Raw genomic sequence first — 25,987 nt, 5'->3', positions numbered from 1 at the left:
ATTCCTTGTCCTTCAGGCCTTTTAATTTGGAAGCTTCTAAGTCCTGGGTAATCTTGATTGTGACTCCTTGATATAAGAACTGTTTCTTTCTGGCTGCTTGCGATATTTTTTCCTTGATCTGATAATTCTGGAATTTAGCTACAATATTCCTTGGAGTTTTCATTTTGGGATCTCTTTCAGGAAGTGATCAGTGGATTTCTTCAATGACTGTTTTATCCCCTGGTTCTAAGATATCAAGGCAGTTTTCCTTGATGAATTCTTGAAAAATGTCCAGGCTTCTTTTTCTTTTCTTTCTTTTTTTTTTTTGTACTATGGCTTTCAGGTAGTCTAGTAATTCTTAGATGATCTCTCCTGGATATATTTTCCAGGTCTGTTTTTTTCCAATGAGGTATTTTATATTTTTTTTGTATTTTTTTCATTTTTTGGATTTTGCTTGATTCTTGATATCTTATTGAGTCATTCACTTCCATTTGTCCAATTCTAATTTTAATGAATTATTTTCTTCAGTTAGCTTTTTTTAAACCTCCTTTTGTATACTTTTAAAAGAGTTATTCAGTGGATTTTTTTTCCATTTTGCCAATTTTATTTTTTAGGGAGTTGTTTTCTTCAGTAAATTTTTTGTGCTTCCTTTTATAAACTGTGAGTTTCCTCTCTCCAAACTTTCATAATTCTCCTTCATAGCTCTCATTTCTTCCCTCTTTTTTTCTTCTCTTTTTAAAGGTCCTTTTTTAGAGACTTTTTATCTGAAGACCAGTTCATATCTTCCTTTGAGACTTTACCTGTAGATATTTTGCCATTGCTATCCTCTTCTGACTTTCTGCTCTGATCTTCCCTGTCTCCGTAGTAGAAACAGAGGTTTCCCCCCTACCTTTTTTTGTTCATTGTTTGTTTCATTTTGTTCATTTGTTGATGTCTGCTCCTAAGGCACCTGGGAGATTGTCTCTACCTTCTTTTGCAGAAGGATAGGGGCCTCTCACTGACTTTCTGATTCATTAAGGCCTTTTCCACTGCTGGGTTTGACTGGCCAAGTTTGGAAGCTCACAATTTGCCTTTTTTTGGTTGTGTTGGAGACCTCCCAGCCGGCTTGCTCATCCACTGGCCATCTGAACCAGAACACAATAGCCAATGCTGCTGTAATTTGGCTAAGAGCCTCCTACTAGATTCCCTGCACCAGGCTTTCTTACATTGTATCTTTATTCTGCCATGTTCCTCCCTGCCCAATTGAGACATACTTCTCCTGAATCCTCCCAAAATATTTTATCTGAAGAATTATTATATTATTATTACATTAATTAAAATTTTTTATGGGTTCTGTCACTCTGAAATCTGTTCATAGGCTTGATCTAGTGTTGATTCTGAGGGAAGCTGGGGAGAGCTCAGGCAATGCCCTGGCTTCTCTCTGCCATCTTGGCTCCTCAAGACCTGAATTCAAAAGCTGCCTCAGATGCTTGCTTGTGGGACTCTGGACAAATAACTTTACCTCAGTGTACCTCAGTTTCTTCATCTGGAAAATGGGGTTAATAACAGCATTTATCTCACAGGGTTATTGTAATGATCAAACAACATGTTTATAAAATACTTTGCAAACCTTTAAAGTACAATATAAATGCTAACTATTGTTATTATTAGAGAACTTCTGAAATCCATTCCAGCTATAAGATTCTACCATTCTAGACATGGTTTTAACATGACTAATTGTGTGACGCTGAGCAATTCATTTCCCTTCTCTTTGAGTCTTAGTTTCATCTTTAAACCAGGGTCATAGATTTGGAGCTTCAAATTAGCCCTATAGACTATTCCAAGGTTGCTGAAGTGATTTGCCTAATGTCATGCAGATTGTACATGTCAGAGATGATATTTGAACCCAAGCTCTCTCTAACTTCCAACTTAGCAATATTTTCATTACTGAACAGGGTATAAGGGCGATGGGGGTCTTGGATTAGGATACATAAGAAGTTATTTCTAGCTCAAAGATGTTAGGATTCTGCACTGGTTCTTTAATTCTAGAATTCACCTCCCTCCCTTGCCCTAGTTAAATTTGGGCTTCCCCCCAAGGTGCAGTTCCAAGAATGAAGATTCTTTTCTGCTGTGGTCCTTCTCACCCTCTTGCACAAAGCACCCATTTTCATAGGAACACAGGATTTTAGAGTGGGAATGGACCCCGCAGTGTGTGGTAGCCAGTTTGAACTGACTTCCAAGAGCCATTGTCAAACTTTCAGCATATTTACACCTTGGAAATCAGAGAATGCTACAGATCAGGGCTTACTTTATTGTTTTGTTATTTCCTTGCTTAATAAGAACAATTAAGTATACTTAAAAATAAAATATTTACTAGGATAGTTATATGCAAATGTTGATGAAATAATTTCTTCCTACTGAATAGCTCAAGAAATGAGGGTAGTCTTCAGTGATTAGCACTATTTACTTTGTAATTAGGATACAAAGGCTCATTCTGAAATGTTTGATTGAGGAGCCCAAATTGAATCTTATGCTAATAAGATGAACATGTTTCATATGAAAACAAAGAAATTGATCGTTTCTATAAAAGAAATGAACGAATACGAAAAAATTAAAATATAGGATCCAGGATTTCATTAGATCATTACAGAAGAAAAAGAAATAGAATGTTGGAGTTGATGGGAACCTCAGACAGAGGGTAAGATATAGTAAAACTTTCAGATGTGGCTCACTGGGTTAAAAGCCTGGTTCCAAAATGTGGTCATTAATAATTTGATGTCAGCTTGGCCAGGGGTCATGAGTTGAGTTCACCAGAGATTTGGGGTTGGCCTTCTTCTGTTCATAGACAAAAGGCTCTGATAGCAGGCTCATCAAATTTGCATTTAACACAAAGCTGGAAGGAAGAGCTACCATTCTAGGTGACAGTCTGCATTTCAAAAGATCTATATAGAATTTTAGCCCATGTTTAATCAGAGGAAATGCAGTAAGGATAAATGCAAAGTCTTACACTTGGGTTCATCAAGTTGATTTCCAAAGTAAGGTATGGAGAAAGCATACTTTGGCTGAAGTTTTTATTGAGAAGACATGGATTTTATTGTAATGTAAGCTGATTATGAGTCAATGATAATGTGATCTAGCAGTCAAAACACTTGATGAAGCATTAAGCTACATAAAGAAGAGCTATGGTGTACAGGGCTAGGGAAGGGTAGTTCTTCTGGCTTCTGCCTTGATTGCATGGCATCTAGATTCTCCTGTTTCTTTCAATTAGCCTTCCTGGGCCACATCTTAGCAAAGACATTGATAAGCCAGAGTACATCCAGAGGAAGGCAATCAGAATGGTGAAAGGCCTTGAATTCATGCTCTGTAAGTTCAGGGGAGGGAAATGAGGGCATTTAGCTTCATGAAGAGAAATCTTAGTAGGGACATTCCAGTTGTCGTTAAATATTTGAAGGACTGTCATGTGGAAGAGGCATGGAAGAGGGATAAATTTGTACTGTTTGGTTCCAAAAAGCAGATTCAGGAGCAAAGAGGGGAAGTTGCAAGGAAGACAATTTGGGAGCTCTTCAAGAAAAGTAAGATGATTGCTTAGTGGGAATGGTGGCTGAGATCATTCTTGTTCAGATGTGCTTTAACCCTGCTCCCCTCTGAGATTTCTTCCACCTCCACAATTCTGTGATTCTATTGCAGTTGACGACCATGGCCGGCTTGATCACATCCCAGTTCCTAAACAGTAGTGTTCTGGTCATTGTATCTGCCACTGTATCTCCTTGGCTTGCTTTGTTTAGTCTGAAGTTGCTACTAAGTATAACTCTCTCGGTTTACTCCATGGAAAGTGAGCCCCAGAGAGGTAAACTTTTTGCTTAAGCTCAAATAGAGATTTAATGGTTCCTAGATGATGAGAATCCAGGCATTCTAGTTCTTGGGCTAGTATTTTTTTTCTACTGTACATGGGACTGTCTCACCACACTGTAGACTCTTGTTTCATCCTTGATTTATTCTAAGTCTCTTAGCAAGTCTCCACATCTATTCAATCATCCATTTTCATAGAGCTGTAAATCTAATCTTTCTGAAGCAGAAGTTGTGTTATGTTCCTGCTTTGTTCATGGGCATTTAGTGGAGTGGATAGAGAACTGGCCTGCAGCTGGAAAGGTCCATCTCTGATACATACTAGTTGTGTGACCCTGGACAAGTCACTTGATCTCTCACTCCTCTAGGCAACTCTCTAAGACTATAAATTGCAGAGAAGGTGTTGACTTGCATTTGTGGAGAGGATTCCTTCACTGAGAAGTTTCCTCACCAGGAGGTTTTCCTGGACTAATTGAAACCTCAGGTTCAGTCCCTCTCTCTAAGCCTACTGCTTACCATCAAATCTCAGTGCCTTAACTAGCATTCAGTATCCTCACAATTGGCAACGGGCTGGCATGTAGTGGGTACTTCAGAAGTCCTTTGACTACCTCCACTTTATCTACATTTTCTCATCATTTTTCTAAATGAGCCCTCTTTTCTTCCCATGCTTATTTATTTCCCACTTTCCCCTGCTCCTCCCCCACTTGTTATTTTTCCCTTCCAAATATTCATGTATGACTTTTGCCCGGAACACCATCCCTTCTCACTTACACACTATATCCCACAATTCTTTCAAAGCCCATGGTGTTTCTGACTTTTAGGAAACCTCCCATGACTTATTCCATCTGACTTTGTTCTTGGTGTGACATAAGAATTTATACATTAGAAGGGATCTTAGGACCGAAAACATCAGAGCTGATCATCTCAGAGCATATCCAAACTGAAGTGAGATCTTAAAACATGGAACTTATAACATCAAGTCAAATAAAAAAGCATTTATTAAGTCCCGACTGTATGTCAGGCATTGTCTTACACACTGGAGATCCAAAATGTTCTCGAGGAGCTCATAATCTAATAGCGGAGGAGACAATGCGCAAATAACCATATACAAATAAGGCATATACAGGGTAACTTGAAGATAATGAACAGAAGGAAGGTAGTAGCATTAAGAGGGATCAGATACTTGTAAATAAAAAGCGGTAAAAATTAATGTAAAAAAAAAAAGAGGGATCAGATATAAGTTTTATAGAAAGTGGGATTTAAGCTGAGACTTGAGTGGGGATAAGCTGGGAGAGCCTTCCAGGCATGGGGGACAGCCAAGGACAGTGCCCGGAACCAAGAGATGGATTGTCTTGTAAGAGGGACAGCCAGGAGTTCACTATTATTGGCTTACGGAGCATGTTGGCCTGGAGGTTAGTTGAATTGGAATAGAGAGAGATTCAGGGCAGGGACAATGGCCAGCAGGCCATTGCAGCAGTCTAGGGATGAGGGCCTTACAGCAGTAGTGTCAGAGTTGAAGGGGCTTTCAAAGTCATTCGAGCCCCTCATTTTACAGGTGAGGAAACTGAGAAATAGAGGAGGTAAAGTATCTTGCTCAAGGTCACACAGCAAGTTATTGGCAGAGCTGGGCCTTGAACCAGGGTCTCCTGATTCCCAGGCCTATGTCTTTTGTGTAGTCTCCAGGCTACATTGTTTTTAATCTCTCTTGGCATGTTGCCCCACTGATGTGTCCTGTAAAAGTGTCCTTCCGCTGTCTGTGGGCCTGCCCTGGCTCCAAGTACCATGTGTTATATTTCTTTTCTAGCTTTCCCTAATGCCTGGTAAAATAGGGCCGTTCCACACACGTTAGGCACACAGGAAATGCCGTTGGCCGACTGACCGACTGACCGAGTAAATGGGTCAACTTGATTGGTTTCAAGTTTCCCGAAGGCCTAGGCTTGTAAGCAGAAGATCTCTGATTAGAATGGATCTCTCTTGGCCCTTATGTTAGGTCTGCATTTAGCCCATAAAGCGCACGTGGCCTCTCCGGTGGAAGCCTCATAGTTTCTCTCATAAAGATGCTGAATTTGAGATAAAAGGCGGTTGAGGGGGGAAGATCCCTCTCCCCCCAATTTAAAATTGTTATTAAGGAAAACTTTAGATTTTTGTCATTCCTTTTACTCACAGAGAGTTGCCTCTGAATCCTCACTCTTGCAAAATCCCTTGGCTTCTGACATATTCCAGTTCTCATTGTTCAGTCACATTATTTAAAATTCTGAAGTGGTGCTCATGTTTGTTTATACTACAGTCATGAACTGCTTAGTACAATGGAAGAGATTGTTGGGAGATTGGCAGTGCCTGTGGTAGAGTGGGGAAGAGGAGGCAAAGGACTTGTGCTCCCAGTCTATCAAACACTGACTGTTGTGTGAGTGGCATCAAGTCACTTCTCTCTGGACCTCAGTTTCTTCATTCATACAACAAATGGACTAAATGATTCCAGGTATAATAATGTTCAAAGGTCCCTTCTAGTGCTAACACTGCATATTCAAAGGTCCCCCTCAACTCTGACATTCTGGGCTCCTGTCTCCCCAGCGCAGTTCTGTTGGCCTCTACTCCAAGGTCCCTTTCAGCTCCGGTCACCTATATTCTAAGGTCCCTTCCACTTCTGATTATCTGTGTTCTAAGTTTCCTTCCAGCTCTGATGATCTAGGTCTCTTCCACCTCTGATCACCTATGTTCTCAAGTTTCTAGCAGGTCTAATGTGCTCTGTGTTCCTGGATCTCTTCCAGCTCTGATGATGAATCATTTTTGGTTCAGTTTTGGTGTTTTTGTTTGTTTAATTTGCTCCACTGTATTATAAACCTTTGGAAGATAACTGGAGAGGGGAAATGTCCCCAAAGTGAAAGAAGGTAGGTTCTTCATACTCTATAGGCTGAATTTGACTTCAATTCCTGACAAAACTCTTGAGAACTTGGTAAAAGGAATGGCTTGGGATCATTTGTCCAGAGAGGCCAGGGTTCCCTGACAATACTTCCAGAGCATCTGACCTCAAGGGGGGGTGCTTGGAGATGTTATTTTTTGCCTAGAGGCTGATGCCCTTGGAGTGCTATTACTTGGATTTCCTCAAGGTATCTGTTGGAAACCTCTCATTATATCCTTGAGACATAGGTTTGAATCCAACCTCAGACACTTAATAGCTATATGACAAAGCAAGTCACATAGCCTCTCAGCCTCAGCTTCTCATCTATAAAATGAGAATAATAAGAGCCTTGTCTCAAAGGATTGTTAAGTAGACCCAATGAGATAATAATGTTAGGCACTTTGCAAAAACTCAAAACCTAGAAAAAATGCTAACAATTGTTATTGTTATTATTGTTGTTGACAAAGGAGAGAGTTGTACAACAGAGTGGATTTTGATGGGGAATATGGAACTGTGTGAATAACAGATTCAGAGAATAGAGAATAAACCTGAAGAAAAGTCTCCAGGGTAGTGTCTTAAGGCTCTGTCCTTAGTCCTGATAGGAACTTTAAGTGTCTATCTGTGATATGAATGAAGATTTATCCAATATTTAAATCAGCTGTAGTTCACTTTACCCAAGACAGTGTCCTTCGCAGGCCTGCCCTTCAGTTTATATTTTGTTTCATTTCAATCTTTTGTATTCTGTTCTATTTTTGTCCTTTCGTTTCTGTTTCCAAAGGCTGCCCTTCAGTTTATATTTTGTTTCATTTCAGTCTTTGTATTCTGTCCCATTTTTGCGGCTTTGTTTTGGTTTCATTTCATTCATTCATTTGTTTCATTTCAATCTTTGTATGCTGTTTCATTTTTGCTTCTGTCATATATAGCTCTTAGTAGATATTCAATAAATACTTGTTATCCAATCAGCAAGCATTTATTAAGCACTTGCTAAGTGCCCAGTACTTACAAAGAAAGGCAAACAAACAAAAAAAAAAAAACTGCCCTCAAGTTGTTCACAGTCAAATGTTTGAATTGGGAGAAGACAATGTACAAACAACTCCGTACAAACAAGATAAATGTGGAATGAAACAGAGATAATGTCAAAGGGAAAGCACTAACATTAAGATGGGCCTAGTATTTACCACAGCATCTATAAGAGTTGATGCTTTATAAATGCTTGTGGATTGACTAGGAAAGGTTTGTTGGAGATAGCTCCCATTTTCTTTCAATTTTGCTGGCTTTTGATTTTGCACTAATATTTTGGTATTCTTGAATTGTTCAATTTCTCTTTCCTCCACTTATTTTTCAGGGAGCATGTTGTCATCATTGAAAAGCACTATGTGACTTTCCAAATACAAATCAGATCGTTATCTTTCGAGAAACTATTCAGGTCTGCTTATATGTATTTCTTGTCTTTCTAGAAACTGTTTAAGTCAAGTTATGTGTATCTCTTGTTTAAAAAGTATTGACTGATAGATTAGAGGGCCCATTGAAGTATACACCAAAATTGAGTGTCATCCATTTCCTTTTTGCCATGTGACTTGATATATCAATCTCTTTTTTTTCTCATTTAAAAAGTTCAGTTTAATGTTCTTCAATTAATGAAAATATTTCTCTTCTCATTAACTCTTTATTCAACCGGGGGAAAAAGAATAATAAAAACCTTTATAACAATTATGCCTCATCAAGCAAAACAAAATTCCCACTTGGGGTGTGTGTGTGTGTGTGTGTGTGTGTGTGTGTGTGTGTGTGTATGCGTGTTTGTGTGTGAATACCTATAACCATATATCTCTTAATCACACTCTAAGTCCCTCAGCTCTCTGTCAAGATGTGAGTGGAATCATGGTTGATCATTGAGTTGATCAGCATTCTTAAGTCTTTCAAAGATGTTTGCCTTTACAGCTGTTATAGAAATTATTTTCCTTTTTTCAGTCCATGCAAAATCTTTCCTGGTATCTCTGAAACCATCTCTTAATTTTTTACAACACAATAGTATTTTATATATTCTTATACCACAATTTGCTTTTTCATTTTCCAATTGATAGCCACTCCCTTTAATTTCCAATTCTTTACCACCACAAATAGAGGTGCTTAGAACAATTTGTGTACAGATGAGTCCATTTCTTCTTTGTCTGATCTTTTTATTTTGATTGCTTTTGATTGACTATGGATCTCTTTTAGGGTGTCATGTAGTGTTCCAGTCAGTCGGTCAGCAAGCATTTATTTCTTCATTTTGTATGACTGCATGCTGCTATAGATGCCATAATACCATCTGCAAATAGGAAGAAACTTATCATCTCTAGGAATCCCTCTTGCATTTGGAATCAGTGCCAGCTATCTTCCTTATGGGTAGTTAAAAATCAAGATGTTGTTTGTGGATAACAAACCACAAGTTCAATGGGGGGCTAGTATTCTTGAGCAATTGTGTGATCTACTATCAACTATTACTTGTGGAGGCTTAGTTTCCTTACCTTTCATCAAGGCTGCCCTGGAGGGATATATAGATTATCCTCAGATAGATTTTCTAGAGTAGAGAAAGAAGGCCTGTAAGATAGCAGTTATTGACTTACTCTTGATTGTTATTTCTTAGTAATAATAAAAGCCATATTTAAGAATTATTTATTTAATATTTCCCCCTGTTATGTTCAAAATTTTACATTTTTTTTAAATTTTTGTTTAAATTTTTTTTGAGTTCTAGGTTCTCTCCTTCTTCCCTACCCACCATTAATTAAGAAGGCACATGTGAAGTTATGTAGAAAATTTCCATAAAAGTGAAGTTGTGAAAGAAAACATGGATCTCCCACCCTAATGAAAATAAAAACCCTCAAGAAAAATTAAGTTAAAAAGAAAGAAAGAGCTTCAATCTGTATTCAGACACAATCAGTTCCTTTCTGGGTATGGATAGGATTTTTCATCACAAGTCTTTCACAGTAGTTGTGGATGATTGTACTACTGAGTATAGATAGCAAAGTCATTTACAGCTGGTCACCCCAGTACTTTATATAGAGTACATTTTACTTTGCCTGAGTCCATGGGGGATTTTCCAGATTGTTGTTTTTTCCCTGAGAGCATCCTGCTCATCATTTCCCATAGAACAATAATATTCCATCACAAACACATACCACAATTTATTGAACCATTCCCCAATTGATGGACATTCCCTCAATTTCTAGTTTTTTTGCCCTGAGAAGAGAGTTGCTTATTAATATTTTTGTATATATAGGTAATTTTCATTTTCCCCCTAATCTCTTTTGGTATTCATGCAGGGTAATAGTGCTTTTAGATCAAAAGACATGCATGAATTTATAGCCATTTGGGTACAGATAATATCTTTTGATCATTTATCAGTTGAGGGATAAGCCTTACTTTTTTTTTCTTTTTATAAATTTGACTCAGTTCCCTCTGTGTTTGAAAAATGAGGCCTTACCGGAGAAACTTGCTATGAAAATTTTTTTTTTAATTACTATTGCTAACTGTATTTCCTCCCATTTCCTCTCTCCTTTCACTCTATCCCTCCTTGACAAGCTTTTGGCACTGACCACTCCCTCCCCAAATATATCCTTTCTTTTATCACCCTTTTCATATCTCATTCCCCTCCTATTTTCCTGCAGGGTAATATAGATTTCTCTACCTCTATTGAATATATATGTTATTTCCTTTTTGAGCTAATTCTAGTGAGAGTGAGGTTTGCTCATTCACTCTGTCCTCCTCTTCCCCTCCACTGTAAAAGCTGTTTCTTACCTCTTTTTCCTGGCAGGTAATTCACACCATTCCACTTCTTCCTTTCCCCTTCTCCCAGTATATTCCTCTCTTACCACTTCATTTCATCATTTTAAAAAAAGATATTATTCCTTCATATTCAACTCACACTGTGCCCTCTATCCTATATATATATATATATATATATATATATATATATATATATATATATATATATATATATATATATATATATATACACACACACATACACACACACATATATCCTCTATCCTATATATACTCCTTCTAACTGGCATAATAATGAGAAAGTTCTGAGTTACAAGTATCCTCCCATGTAGGAATGCAAACATATAAACTTTATTATTAAGTTCCTTATGATATCACTTTTCTGATTACCTCTTTATGCTTCTTTAGAGCCTGTATTTGAAAATCAAATTTTCCATTCAGCTCTGGTCTTTTCATCACATAAATCCTCTATTTCATTGAATGATCACTCTTTCCTCCGAAAGATTACACTCAGTTTTGCTGGATAGGTGATTCCTAGCTCCATTGTAAAGGGCACATTTTTTTTTCAGAAGCATTGAGTATATTCTACACTTTCAGGTATCTTGAGGTTTGCTCCCTCAATATCCTCAAAATTGTGTCCCTTCCAGCACAGACGTCCTCTGCTTTAATCCAAATGCTCTTCTCATCTTTGTTTTTGGGACTTTGAAGGGAATTAGAAATTTAATGGTGTTTGTGACTTTGACATTGATGGAGACAATGAGGTCTGCTGAGATCCTTGGAAAACCCTAAGAAAGTGTGCTTCGGTCCTTCCCTGCCCCCTGCTCTGACTCCAATCTCACCCAGGCTTTGGCTTCCATCTTACCTATGACCTGCTGATTTGCTTCTGCTCCGTAGTGTTCATTAAAACGCCTCCTCCAAATTAGTACTCTTCAAGGGGAGTGGAATGAGCATAATATTATTATATTATATTAAAATTAATTAATATTAATATATGAATATATGACTAAAAATTGTGCCAGCCAAGAGTTGGTTGACAGGGTTAGGGATATTTAGCTTAGAGAGGAAAAGACTGTGTGTGTGTGTGTATGCATGCAATCACTGCCTTCAGGCCATATGGGAAAGGAGATATGGATATTCTGTTTGTCCCTAGGAACCATCAAATAGAGGTTACAGGGAAGTGGATTTCAGCTTAATATAAGAAAAAAATTTTCCCACCAACTAAAATGAGCCAAACCTGGTAGAATGGACTGCCCTAGAAGATAGTGCCTTCTTCATCTTCAAGTCTGTGAATAAAGACTGGGCCTGTTGTTGAGGGGAATCAGTTGGTCTGGATGACTGCTAAGGTCCCTTCCAACTCTTTCCCATGATTCTAATTCTTCGGGCGTGTTCTCTGCTGATCGATTTGGATCACAACACCTACTTTTCAAATATGTGAATGTGTTTAGATAGATTATATTTCCGGATGTGTTTTCACAGAGGGAATTTGTAATGAGATGGCTATATGACATTTCCGAGTAACCAACAGCTTTTGCTGGTAGTGACCCTTTTAATGCCAGCTATTTGCTGTAACTTTTATAATTTTGTTGCCTAATGGTTTGCTTCATACCACATACTGATCACCATGCTGTTCTTTCTGTCCATTCCCATAGCTTTCTGATGTTCTGTAGAATCTCAGGGTTGGATCTTTCCCCATTTGTTTCTTGTGGTGCTCTTTTGCCCTTTGACATCCTGTTATCTTTGCTTCCACTCTTGGTAATCTGTTTCTTGAAGTTCTCAGTCATGGGAATTGTGTCACTTTTCAAATCCCAGACCTGTCCCATATCACCAACTGCCTATTGCAGATTTCAATCAGGTTGTCTAGAAGTCTTCTAGAAGTGCACCAGTCCAAACAGAACTCATGCTCTCCTCCCTCTGCTCCCCCCAAACTCATTCCTCTTCTGAATTTCCCTGTTTCTGTCCAGGGTACCACCTGGTACTCTGATTTGCCATTCTGTAACCATCTTTGACTCTACCTCTCATTCCTCCCATGTAGTGACTTCATTGCCAAGCCTTCTTATTTCTATTTCCATAATATCTTTTATATGTGTGTGTATTTATGTGTTTTTTTTGATGCAATCAGAGTTAAATATCTGATGATAGATTTGAACTTGGGTCCTCCTGTCTCCAGGGCCAATGCTCTATTCATTTATTTTATACACACGCACACGCACACATATTCACACACCCACACACACTCTTCTTTCTTTATTTTTATTATAGTTTTTTATTTACAAAAGAGATGCATGGATAATTTTTCAGCATGGACCCTTGCAAAACCTTTTGTTCCAATTTTTCCCCCATCCCTTCCCCCAGATGGCAGGTAGATCAATACATGTTAAATATGTTAAACTATATGTTAATATACAATATATACATGTCCATACAGTTATTTTGCTGCACAAAAAGAATCGGACTTTCAAGTACACACTCTTCTTTCTACTTAGACTACACAGCCTGTTTTGGACAACAATGTGGTTGAACTACTGCAATAATCTTTTCTCTCTGTCTAAAGTCTCCCAACTTAACTATAAGCACCATGCTGTCCTTGATTCAAGTACACCTTCTCAGAGTTCCAGCCCTCTACATCTCTATATAGTTACATTTTGCTTTTTGAGTCACTTCAGTTGTGTCTGGCTCTTTTTGACCCCTTTTGAAGTTTTCTTGGCAAAGATACTGGAGTGGTTTTTCATTTCTTTCTCCAGCTCATTTTACAGATTAGGAAACTGAGGCAAATAGGGTTAAATGACTTGCCCAAAGTCACACCATTAGTAATTGTCTGAGGCCAGATTTGAACTTATGAAAAGTACTCAGCACTTTATTCACTATGCTACTTATCTGTCCAATTATACACATAAATGTTGACCAAGTAATCGCTTCCCACTTGATAGCCCAAGAAATGAGGACACTCTTCAGCGATAAGCACTATTTACTTTGTACTTAGAATATACAGGCTCATTTTGAAATGTTTGGTTGGAGAGCCTAAATTTAATCTTATGCTAGTGGGACAGCTAGGTGGCGCTGCAATAGAGTACTTGTATGAAGGCAGAAAGACTCATCCTTCTAAGTTCAAATCTGGTCTCAGATGTAATGAGCTGTGTAACCCTGGACAAGTAACTTTACCATGTTTGCCTCAGTTTCCTCATCTGTAAAACGAGCCAGAGAAGGAAATCATAAACCACTCCAAGGTTTTTGCCAAGAAAACTCAAAATGGGATCATGAAGAGTCGGACAGGACTGAAAAATGACTAAACAATAAATTATATAACTCTAGCTCTGTCAGTCACATAAGATCTATGAAAGGCTTTTAGCCTTATTTTTATTCAATTCCCTGTGTATGTTGGATATTAGACTTTTTTTTTTATCAGAGGTATTTGATTAAACCTCCCCTCCTCTCACTTGGCTGTTTTTCTTCTCATTGAAATGATTTCTTTTCTGGAAAGGTTTTTGAATTTTGTATAATCAAAACGGTCTGTTTAATCTTTTATGATCACCTCTATCCTTCGTTTGGTTAAGAATTCTCCTGAGTATCCTTGTGTTTTAAGATGATGTATTTAAGTAAGGAAACTAGGGATCAAGGAGAGGGAGGAGGAAGCATGATGGAGAACGTTTGGATAAAGATCAAGGAAGGAAGAAACAGAAGTTATAGTATCCTGGGAGTATACTGCAGACCACTTGGACAGAAGGAAGAAATAGTGAGGAGTTGGGGAAATAGTCACAAGGCTGGCCCAGATGTAGCAGTGAGGAGGGACTTCAGTTATGTGGCCATCTGCTGGAGTGCTTTCTCTGCCAAAAGCAAAGCAGCTAAGAATTTCTTGGCTGGCCCTCATGATAATTTTATCCTTCAAAAGATGGAGGAAACCACGAGGGGGAAATTTGATTCTGCAGCTAATTCTCACCAACAAAGAGGAATGCTGAAGTAGAAATTATGGGGACCTTGGGGGAAAGGAGCCACTCCATCTTCAGATTAATGATAGAGAAGGAGAAAAAAGCTGTGTCTACTATGCATCCTCCATTTGGGTAGAGTAGATGTCGACCGCTTAAGAGAAAAGTTAGCCAGGAGTAATTGGCAGGGATCAAGGCTCACACAAACAAATTCTGATGAAAAAGAAAAACAAACTGTCTACAGAGACCACTGTGTCCTTTGAAGGGCTTACGTGTATAATTGTGTGTGCGTATGTGTATATGTCAACATGTACAGCTAGAAGGGTTAGGAATTAGGAAAAAGTTCATGTAAAAGGAAGTGCTTCAATGCCTTGAAAGAAATGGATTCCAAGAGGGATCGATTGGTGAAGAAAGATTCCAGGCATGGGGGAGAGACAGATTGTACAAAGGCAAAGAAATGAAGTGCCATGAATAAGGAACAAGAAGAATGCAGGTTTGGTGGTCTGCTACATGTCTATAACATGCAACATGCCTGTAACATGGAACATTTCCCTTCACATGAAAGGTGTAAAGTGTGATGGAGCTAGAAAAGGCGGTCAGAGCCAGGTTATGAAGGGCTTTAACTACTAAAGGGAGGATTTGGCACAGTTCTCGATCTGGAAAATCTGTGTAAAATGGCCTTCCCTTCATATCAGAGCAGGACTCTGACTTTTTTCTTTTTCTTTTATGGGTCTTTATGGTCCCTTATTGTAAAATTTGAGTGATGTATTTGATCTGTGTCATCGCATGTTGTTGGTGACTTCTGCAAAACTACTCAAATTCCCATTTAATTTCTCCGGCAGACTTGTAATATATTGAGTTTGAGATGTCAATGGGACATCCATTTGGCAATATCTGGCAACATGAGATTAGAGCTCAGAAGAGAGAGTAATGTATATGCATGTCCAGGGAAAAATCATAAAATATTAGTGCTGAGAGAGACTTTTGGGAACATCTAGTCCAGTCTCTTCCTTTTACAGATGAAGAAACTGAGGCTCAGAGGGAGGGAAGTACTCGCCCCAAGTCACACAGCTCCTTAGTGGGGGGAAGCTAGGATTCATATCTAGATCTTTTAACTTTAAGCCCTATTTACCTTTTCCCTATGTTGAGGCCACAGAGGCAGCTGGAGCAGAGTGGATAAAAAACTGGTCCTGGAGGTAGGAATACTTGGATTCAAGTTCAGCCTCCCCTGGCCAAGGGACTTACTCTCAGTGTCCCAGGCATCTCCCTGAGACTTTAAGTTGTAGAGCGGGTTCCAGATGACTCTAGATTCCCCCCTCTTGTTTATTTATTTTTCTTTTGAAGTGCAAAGGCAACTGGGAATTAGATTTCATCAACTTCCTCATGTGAAAACTATTCTGACCTTTTCTCTCTTTCTCCAGCACTCAACTTGGAAGTTATCATAGAGCACCATTATTTTAGAGCTGGCAGGGCTCTCAGAGGCCACCTAGTCAACCAAACCCCCCCTCATTTTACAGAGGAAGAAACAGAGGTCCAGGGAAGGGCCATTGGGTATTGTTTTCCCCCTCAGATTTCATATAGCACTTTGTTTGGCCGTCTTTCTTCATGAGTGTTGCCTACCTTTGTATTATAGTTCTTGGTGTTCGTGTCTCCCCTATTCCTTTGTTGATTAGCAATTCAGGGAGAGGAAGGTGTGTGTTATGGCTGTGTTCGCATCCCCCCACTGAACTTGCTGCTTTTCCCTTAGCAGGGATTTGTTGAGTTGTGTGTGTGTCTGTGCGTCCAGCTGGAGTTTCCATTTCTGCTGTGCTCTTTTGATTGCTGATGGTGCCGCACTTCATCCATTCCATGTGTAGTTATCAAGCTGACCATGTACACCGGAGCAGATGAGTCTAAAATCCGGACCCTTCCCGTAGAAAACTTGCAATCCAAGAAGGAGATGCTATATCTGCAGATGAAGAGAATCTTTTTCTTCCAAGATCTGGGATTTCATTAGTGAAGCTACTCCCTCTGCTGGATGAAAACCCTTAATGCTTAAATGAGTTACTGTGGCCTTAATTCACCACTCCAGAGCTGGAACTCGGATGAGCCTTTATAAACTTAGTCTAATCTTCTCACAACGGATATGTGCCGGGCCTCAAGGCCTATCTAGCTTGATAGGGTCTTCCAGAGATCGTGTCTCTTGTACCATTGTGGCCTCCAAGTCTGCGGGATCAGCTTGTCCACAAAGAAATCTGAATAAAGACTACTGGAGCCTTGAGGGAGAAAAGATCACTCTGAGCCTGAAATGTCAAGGGAAGCCTCATGGAGGAGGTGACATCTGAGTTGGATTTTATTTTTTTATATTTATATTTTTTTTTATCATAGCTTTTTATTTACAAGATATATGCATGGGTAATTTTTCAACATTGGCCCTTGCAAAACCTTCTGTTCCAACTTTTCCCCTCCTTCCCTCCACCCCTTCCCTAGATGGCAGGTAGACCGATACATGTTACATATGTTAAAGTATATGTTAAATACAATATATGTATATATGTCTAAACAGTTATTTTGCTTCACAAGAAAAATCAGACTTAGAAATAAGGTAAAAATAACCTGAGAAGGAAATAAAAAATCCAAGTGGAGAAAAACAGGGAATGGAAATGCTATGTTGCGGTTCAGACTCATTTCCCGTAATTCTTTCACTGGGAGTAGCTGGTTCTCTTCATTATTGAACAAATGGAAGTGATTGGGTTCATCTCATTGCTGGAGAGGGCCACGTCCATCAGAATTGATCATCACATAGTATTGTTGTTGAAGTATATAGAATGATCTCCTGGTCCTGCTCATTTCTGATATGTAGGAGACAGGGGGAAAAGAGGGCATTTGAACCATTGGGAATGGCATAAGAAAGGTACAAGGCATAGATGGATGTATTTAGGGTCAGTATGAAGTCCTGTTAGGCCAGAACATGGCAGGTATTTGTCTGGAAATATGGAATAGAGCAAAATAGTGGAAGGCCTTGAGTGTCAACCTAGCTATGGACATTTATATCTTCCATTTTTTTTTGTTTTCCTAGCATCTTTTGTTTTCATATCATATTTATTTCTGCATATATAAAGGTAGAGTGCTTGAGCAAATCAGATCAGCCACCCCACCCTTAAAGTAAGTAATGGGCTCCAACCATTAAAGCAGTCTCATTCCTAGGCTTTAGACTAAGTGTGAAATGTCTTTGAAAACCGTGGTGGAAATAAAATTATGCCAGAAAGGAAGTCTGCTCCATTTGATTGAGGGATTTCATTATGCTCGAGTCTTCTATAAAATCAGTGAGTGAACTGGAACTGGGGATTTCCAGTAAGTAGCAAGCCAGCAAAATTATAGAAAATTCTTGAAGAGGAACAGCACTGAAGAAAAGGAGAGGTCTTGGCTTCAGTCTTAGTCTAGGTATCTACCTCCCCCTTCCTCTCTGTCATTCCTGCTACCTCCCTCACTCCCCAACTTGGACTGGAGTCTTTGAGGAGACATTCTTATCTCCCCATTCTTTGGGGCAGATTTTGGTTACTCTCTCTCTCTGGGCAGCTGGGGGAAGACTGGATAGAGCTCTGGGCCTGAAATCAGAGTTCAAATCCCGCCTCAGACACTTACTAACAGTGAGTGGACAAGTCAATCACTATTTCCCTCAGTTTTCTCAATTGTAAAATAGAAATAATAACAGCACCCACCTTGTGGGGTTGTTGTGAGGATCAAATGAAGTAATATATGTAAATGGTGCTTAGTTCAGTAGCTGGCCTGTATTAAGTGCCTTATAAATGCTTATTTCTTCTCCTTCCTCCACTTAAAATTTTCATGGACAGGAAAGGCCGTCTTAAGCTTAGTAATGCAAAGTTAACTGATCAAGGGTAGCACCCTTAACTCCTCACTCTCATCAGCTCACCTATCCAGTCCATTGACTAATTTTGCCATTTCTACCTTCATCACATCTCCTGTATACTTCTCTGTCTCTGTCTGTCTGTCTCAGTTTATGAAGCCACCATAGTAGCCCAGACCCTGTGAAACTCTTGCCTGGATTACTATAGTAGTCTTCTAATGACCTCTCTGCCTTAAGTCACTTTTCTCTTCAATCCATGTTCCACTAAGCTGCCAAATTTTCTTTCCTAAACAGTATGGGCAGCTACGTGGTGCTGCAGTGGATAGAGCACCGAGCAGCAAGACACACCTTCCTGAGTTCAAACTGGCTGTGTGACCCTGGGCAAGTTATTTTGCCCTATTTGCCTCAGTTTCCTCATCTGTAAAATGAGCTGGGGAAGGAAATGATAAACCACTCCAGTATTTCTGCCAAGAGAACCCCAAATGGGGTAATGAGAAGGGGGACATGACTGAAATAACTAAACAACAACAACCAGTCTGCTCATTCCCACCCCCACCCCCCATTCAGCAAATTTCTTATAATCCATAGGTTGTCCTCTGTTAGGCATTTAAGGTTGATGACTTTGTGCAGCTGTTTGGCTTAAATCTAATTCACTCATAAGTCAGGGTACCATGTGTGAGGTCACTAGTCCTCTTCTAAAACGAAGGATGAATGATTATAGTAGCAAAGTCCTGACCCTTTTCTACTTTTTGAATCATTCTATACTTAGTTCCCACAAACTTTATGATCCAGTTACTTGCCCGATTTGCCGTCTCTCCTGTGCAATACTCCATCTCTTGCCTCCATGCCTTTGCAATGCTGCCCCCTCTCAGCCCTGTACCTGGAGTGCTCTTCCTTAGCTTCCTCAGTTTCCTTTGTGACTCAAGGCAAAATCCACCTTCTGTATGTCTTTTCAACTGCTATTACCTTCCGTCTAATCTCTCTAATGTCATGTATTTATCTTGATATTTATATGTTGTCTCTCCTGTTTGAAAGTGAGGGCAGGGACTGCTTTTCTTTTCTTTGTATCCTTAGTGTCTGGTACATTGTAAGTACTTAATCTGCACTTGTTGACTGATTGAACGTTGGTACAGCTGAACGAGCAGAAGGTAAAAGAATGAGTGGATACGTATTTTCCTTATTCGATTACTAGTGATCTGCTAACTAAAATCACACGGCACATGCAGCACCTTGCAAGGTTGTTTTTTCTATTTCCCCAATCTTGGTCAATATCACAATCAGCTGATAGCCCGTCAAATAATGAATCACAGGGTGGTGGTTTTTTCTTGGTTTGTTTTTGCTGGAGATTTTTTCTAAGTGATTGTTTTAGAGGAGAAAGGGAAGAAGACAGGAGGGAGTTTAACAAGCAAAAGAGAAAAGGTCTGATTGTTAATCCAAATGTTTCCAATGTTGATTGGAGGACACAAAGTATGGAGACATCTCTTCATCATAAAGTAGGCCTTTCAGGGATGCTCTAAGGGAGAAGGGATTCTAGAAGGGCAGTTCTCTTATCTATAGCTGCTTGTGAAACATTTTTTTCTAAGGGAAAGCGAATAATTCAAGATCTCTAGGATATTTATTACTTTGTAATTTTAGGGCCCCCTCCAAAATCAGCAAAATGTGAATGCATCAGGGATGCAAATGGAGGGACAGTTTTGACAGGAAAAAGAGAAATCTCTCCCATTTAATAAATTATTAAATACTCTCTAATCTCTATCTTGCCTCAGTTTCTCTGGCATTACAATATGAGGTGGCTGAAGCAGGTGCTGTGGAGACGTAGAGCTTGATCAGACATCAAAGATGCCGAGGTCATCCTCTGCATCCTGGACCATTGCCTGCCATTTTGACTTTTGTTTCACCATTGGACCTTAGTGACTCTGGAAGAGAGAGAGTGAAGTTGACCAGCTTCATGCAGTTCTGTTTCATCTGCAAGTCAAGGCATCGCCTTGTGATGTCAGTGGTCCTCTTCCAAAATGAAGGACAAAAAACATCTATCATGTGCTTGGTGTATAAGAGATACTTAGGAAATGCTTGCTGATTGGTTAATGGTGCTTCCTCCCACTAAAGCATAAGCTGCTTGAAGGCAGAAACTAGTTCATTTTTGTATCTGTCTACATAGTATCTATCACAGCTCCCAGAAACAAAGGAGGTGCTTGATCGGAGCTTGTTGATTCATTGATTTGCTGAAAAGATTCTATAAGGGCAGGAAGGTTTAGGTGAGAATAGGAAAAAGACTAAGTATAAGCTGTAGTTCTGTAATTACTCCCTTTCCTCTTAAAAAAGTCCAACCATTGAAATTCATTTATGGGTGAAGGGAGAAGCAATTAAAATCTTTGTTAAATCTTGGGGGTGGGGGTGAACCAGAGAGTGGACTCCTTCCTGAAGGGCTGCATGACTGGCCACAATCGGCCTTGACCAGCTGACCGGCCATGACTGGCCAAAGACATGGGTGGACTTGGCCTGTGGAAAGTTGAAGGCGCTAGGATTGTTTTCCACAAGCACGGCCAGTTTTGTGTTCTTTCTTGTGATGAAATATGGAAGCTGGACTGGCGTGCTGCTCATTTTATTTTCTTTGTGTCAGTGATTTGTAGGGGAAATGTTTTAGGGGAAGTCTAATTCTAAAGGTGGAAACAGTGAGAAGCCATGATAACCTGGACAGCCTTCCCCAGTTGCCATAGACTTACTCTGAAATGTGGTCCATTCCAGATTCCTAGATTTTAATTGTCTGAAACAAAGTGCTTTTGGAAATGAAAAACAAGCCAAATGGTCAGCTAATCCCCAGGGAGTTCTGATGTTCTAGTTAATCTACCTGGAAAAGTTTTATGTAGTCCTGCTCATATTAGAAGCATGTTTTAGTTAAAAGGCGGAGGTCACATTGCCTTCCTTGTATCCTTTCCCTTCGTCCCAGAAAGCAATCAAGCAAGCTGGTTGACTTTTGCACACAGTAAGATAAGCTGGTTGTCTGCCAAGAGTAAATGGTGGGGGAGAACTGGTCCAGGATGAGGAAGAAGCAGAAAAGTGCCAGTACTTTCCTCTACTGGTGGGGGCTGGGTCATAGGCTGAAGGACCCACTTTATTGAACAAGGTTTTCTCACCTATGTGTACCCACTGTGGGGTACGAAGCAAATGAGGTGAAAACATCTAGAGTGACCCTCCTGGTCAGAAAGACCTGGGTTCAAGTCCCCTTCCAGCTCCCACTGACATCTCCTTGGCTCTCAGCTGCTTCTTCCTCTGAAAAAAGAGCAAGTCAATTCTATGGCCTCTGAAGTCCTTTTCAGCTCTAGGTCTAGAAAACTTATATGTGAGCTTTCTGTGCCTCAGTTTCCTCCTAGTTAAATGAGAGGATGGGACTCTCTCTCCAAAATCCCTTCTTATTCAAGATCTCTGCTCCTACTAGAAAAACATGTCAAAATCTATTCCCAGGGAGGTAAGGGGAGTAGTTTAATCCTTTTATGGGAACGATGGCGTGCCATCCAAATTGAGCAGTGGCCTTTTGGGGGGGAGTAGCCCTGGAAGCTAGGACAACTGAGTTGGGAGATGACAAAGAGCAGGTACTGCTGGGATCTCTAAGGACTGTACCAATTCCTGTCCCATTTGGAGGCGGCCAGGGGAAAAAAGGCAAGGTAAAGTAGAATCGCTGGATTGGGCCAGACCAGTTGCTGCTTGTAGAACTGACTGTTCACAGAGAGAGGAAGAGGAGGAGGAAGAGGAGGAGACAGACAGAAATAGAGATAGAGAGAGATACAGAGACAAAGAGATAGAGAGAGACACAGAGAAAGGGAGGGTGAGAGGGACAGAGAGAAAGACACACACACAGAGATACAGCCACAGAGACAGAGAGATAGAGTGAGCAAGCCAAATAGGGGATCTGGTCATTCTTCGATGACTTTCTCTGTGCTCTTTTTGTTCCCTTGCATTGCATATGTCCCTGGAGAAGTCTGGTGTGCCTGGATGGACTGTGGATTGCCTGAGTTTTGGGAGCCTAGCAGAGGACTCAAGAGTTGGCAGAAATCCCCCTGTGTTATAAGAGTGGCAGCAGCTGCACATTTTAAACTCTTCCCTTTCCTCTTTGGTGTATCTGGGTCAGGGGTCGCTGGATCCTGACAGCTGGACTAGATAACTAGATTAATGGCTCAACTCTGACTTTGAACCCTGCTCGCTTTATGACTGTGGACAAGTCATTTAATCTCAGTTGCCTCTTCTGTAAATTGGGAGTAAGGAGAAGGTTGTCATGAGGAGATAATGTATGTCAAGCAGTAATTCTTAATTTGAGGTCCATCTACTTGCCTTAAAATATATTTGGATAACCTTATTTCAGTAGAATCAATTCTTTTCCTTTATAATACGATGTAGTTTTACAAACATAATTCTGAGGAGGGCTCCATAGACTTCACCAGATTCCCAAAGGGCTCCAAAGGGCAAAAATGTTAAGAACACCTCATGTAATGCTTTTTGCAGTCCTGAAAGTACACTGTAAACACCAGCTCTTCCTTTTCCTTTTCACCTTCTCCACTGCTCTCATGGAGCTTAGTCTAGTATGTGGGATGGCCAAATTTAATCCAAGCCTGGAATATGATTCCAGATGGATATAGGGGAGAGGAATAGGAACTATGATTTCATTAGGCCAGGGAACTCGCAATTGGAGGGAACTCTCTATGAATTCAGATTGGCATCTTCTCAGAAACTTCTGGTCTTAGAAAGTGGCCTAAAGCACAGATATGTTAAGCAGTTTGCCCAGGGCCACACAGCTCCTGTTTGGAGAAGGAAAAAGACATGGATAAAGAGGCTGCTTAGATTTTTTTCACTTAAGAAGTGAAGTAAAAACTTAAAAGTACAGAAAATAGAATCAAGGACAAGTAACAGGAAATGAATGTAAGAGTGGCCTTGTAAGTGGAATATCAGGGGGCTGAAGTTCAGAATGAGTTGAAGCTGGTGAGAAAAACTAAGGACCCTACAGAAGAGGTTTTCGAGGGGAAGTGAAGAATATAAAAGAAGGTCTAGGCCAGGGGTTCTCAAACTACCACCTACGGGCCAGATGCAGCCTGCTGAGGACGTTTATGTGGCCGGCTTGGTTATGGCAAATGGGCTGAGGGGCGGAGACAGAGGGTGAGCTTTTGTTTTTACTAGAGTCCGGCCCTCCAACAGTCTGAGGGACAGTGGACTGATCCCCTATTCAAAAAATTTGAGGCCCACTGGTCTAGGCCCACTGCCTGGAGTGGATAGGCAGATAACAACTGTCAAATGTCTTCTGTGAGGCAGGGCAGAGTACATAGAGCCTCCATGCATGGCACTAGGCCCTGTTGAGTGATACCTCAGCTCTTGGCTGGGCAAATGACCACACGCCACATTTTGAATTGCTCTCTTCCTAGAAGAGACTCACTATAGCATAATGGAGAGCCACCTCAAAGTCACAGAGTCACAAAGATCTGAGTCCAAATGTTCCTTCTGTCACTATCACCCTGGGTAAATCACTTTGGCCTCTCAACATTCTAGGTTGCTCTTCTAAGCATAGAGAAGATGCTGACCTGCTTTGTTAGAGGGAATTTCCTCATCTGGGAGTTCCCTATACCAGTCAAAGCATAGGTCCACCTCTAGTTTATCTTTCCTTTTTCCTCCCCCTTTTCCCCCCAAATGAGTCCTAGCCATTTGTCACTAGTTCCACGATACTTAATCTTGGTTTTTGCCTTCTTTTATTTCTAGGTTACTCTTCAGCTGTGCAGAAATTTTCTCAGACCCTGCAGTCCTTCCAGTTTGACTTCACTGGGGACACGCTGACAGATGATGAGATTAACATTGGTAAGTGTTTTCCTTTTGTTGAGGATGGAGCCCCATGTGCCCAAGGGTCAACTTTCCTCCTGAGGAGGGAGGTAAGTCCTAGATGAGTTCCCAAGTACCCATGACTCTCCCAACACAAATCTGGGATCTGGGATCCGGGATCCGTTGGAGACCAATTCCTCCCCTCAGGTGAAAAATTGCCATCTCTCATGGCATTCTGCAATACCAAACATGATCCATATGGAGATCCTAGAAGAAGCAGGGGTTGGTGATATTGCAGTAAAGACCAGTTTGTACTTTTGTAAAAAAGAAATTTCACTTGCTTATTCTGAACTTTAAAAATACCCATAAATTGAACATTTCCATATTCAAGGAGAAAAGGAAAATGAGGATTGTTTGTGAAACTCTGAAGCTCTATTACAGACAGATTACTTTTCATATTGTGTGTATGATAAATTCAATCTGTGACTTTCAAAGTAGTCCTGCTGGTTTTTCCCTTCTGATGGTCTTTCTGCTTTCTTCAGTTTTTTTTTCCATTGAATGTATCCAAAAAAATACCAATCTTCTTTTTCGGCTTTTTTTTGCAATGGAGGGACAATCCCATCGTTACTCTTCCTCTTCGTTTTCCTCACCCACCTGATAAAAAGAAAGAAAAACAAAGTTATTATAATTAATATACATAGTCAATCAAAGCAGATCCCCATCTTTCATGCCTAAAAATGATTTCTCCTTCCTATTCAGGAGGTGGGTAGCCTGCTTCATCCTAAGGACTCTGGAATCCTGGTTGGTTATTGGTTAATGTGTGTGTCTGTGTGTCTCTGTGTGTGTGTGTGTGTGTGTGTGTGTGTGTGTGTGTGTCTGTGTGTGTGTGTGTGTGAGATACATACACACTCCTCCTTGGTTAACTATACAGGATTCTTTTAATCTTTCAAAATAATTTGTCTTTGCAATGTTGTTTTGATTGTGAAACTTGTTCTCATGATTTGGTTCACTTCATTCTGTATCAGTTCATACAAGTCTTTCTCAGTTTCTCTGCTTCCATCCCTTTAATCATTTCTTACAGGACAATCCTATTCCATTCCATTCAGATACTGTAATTTGTGCAGCCATTCCCCAATGTATGGGCATCCCCTTAGTTTTCAGTTTTTTGTCGCTGTTAACAGTTACTAGAAATCTTTTTGTACAAAATAGGTCCTTTTCCTCTGTCTTTGTTCTCTTCAACTGTGTAATGAGATTATTTGCTCAAAATTGGATTGCATTCTTGGAGATAGGTCAATAGCAGCATGGGGATGTGGGAAGACTCTTTTAAGAAAGAAATCCTCTGAATGGAGCTGGAAAAGGACTCCAATTCTCTCACAAAAGCAGCTTATTTCTACTTATATTTGCTGTGCATTTTGGTCTACATTTCAGGTTCACTGCTGAACTACATCATGGTTTAGCCCACAGCAATATTATCTGTTTCCCCACCTAGTGGCAAGGGCAGGAATGGGGTAGATTTTAGAACAAGGGCAAAGAAAAGTATCTTATTGCCAGCTTTATATGGATCGGAGGCTAGTTTCTAACATGGAATCACTCATGTCAATGAGAGAGGAAGCAAGATGCTTGGTCTCTGTCTCTTTGTCTCTATGATGGGAAATTAACCTCTTACTCTCTGGTGAAAATTCAACTGGCACGTTTTCTTGACTACTTCTACCCACCCCACCCCCCCCAGACTCCCAAGAGAACTGAGCTAGCTCTATGACTCCAATGACTCCTATTTCCTCCACAGATTTTTACACAGTTTCTCTACGACTTTTGATATTTCTGATATTTTTGATATTTTGATATTTCTAAATTTGATATTTAGGCTCCCTTAGGAAGGTCATCAATTTGGAACTCACAGAATAAATAGATTGCCTTGTCATCGACCTGCATTGTTTATGTTGTTACCGGTTTTGC

At 40.0% G+C, this 25,987-nt stretch overlaps 1 protein-coding gene across 1 annotated transcript in view; it reads left to right on the top strand.

Moving 5' to 3' along the window:
• OPHN1 (oligophrenin 1) overlaps nt 1–25,987 on the top strand; it is a 146,780-nt gene that overhangs the window by 97,663 nt on the left and 23,130 nt on the right. Inside the window, exon 2 of the mRNA XM_074277490.1 lies at nt 23,975–24,070. Coding sequence (XP_074133591.1) covers nt 23,975–24,070 — 96 coding nt within the window. The remainder of the gene's footprint in view (nt 1–23,974; nt 24,071–25,987) is intronic.

This window comes from Sminthopsis crassicaudata, chromosome X (genome assembly GCF_048593235.1).
Source record: "Sminthopsis crassicaudata isolate SCR6 chromosome X, ASM4859323v1, whole genome shotgun sequence".
Taxonomy (NCBI): Eukaryota; Metazoa; Chordata; class Mammalia; order Dasyuromorphia; family Dasyuridae; genus Sminthopsis; species Sminthopsis crassicaudata.
This window is presented reverse-complemented; position numbering and strand designations above follow the sequence as displayed.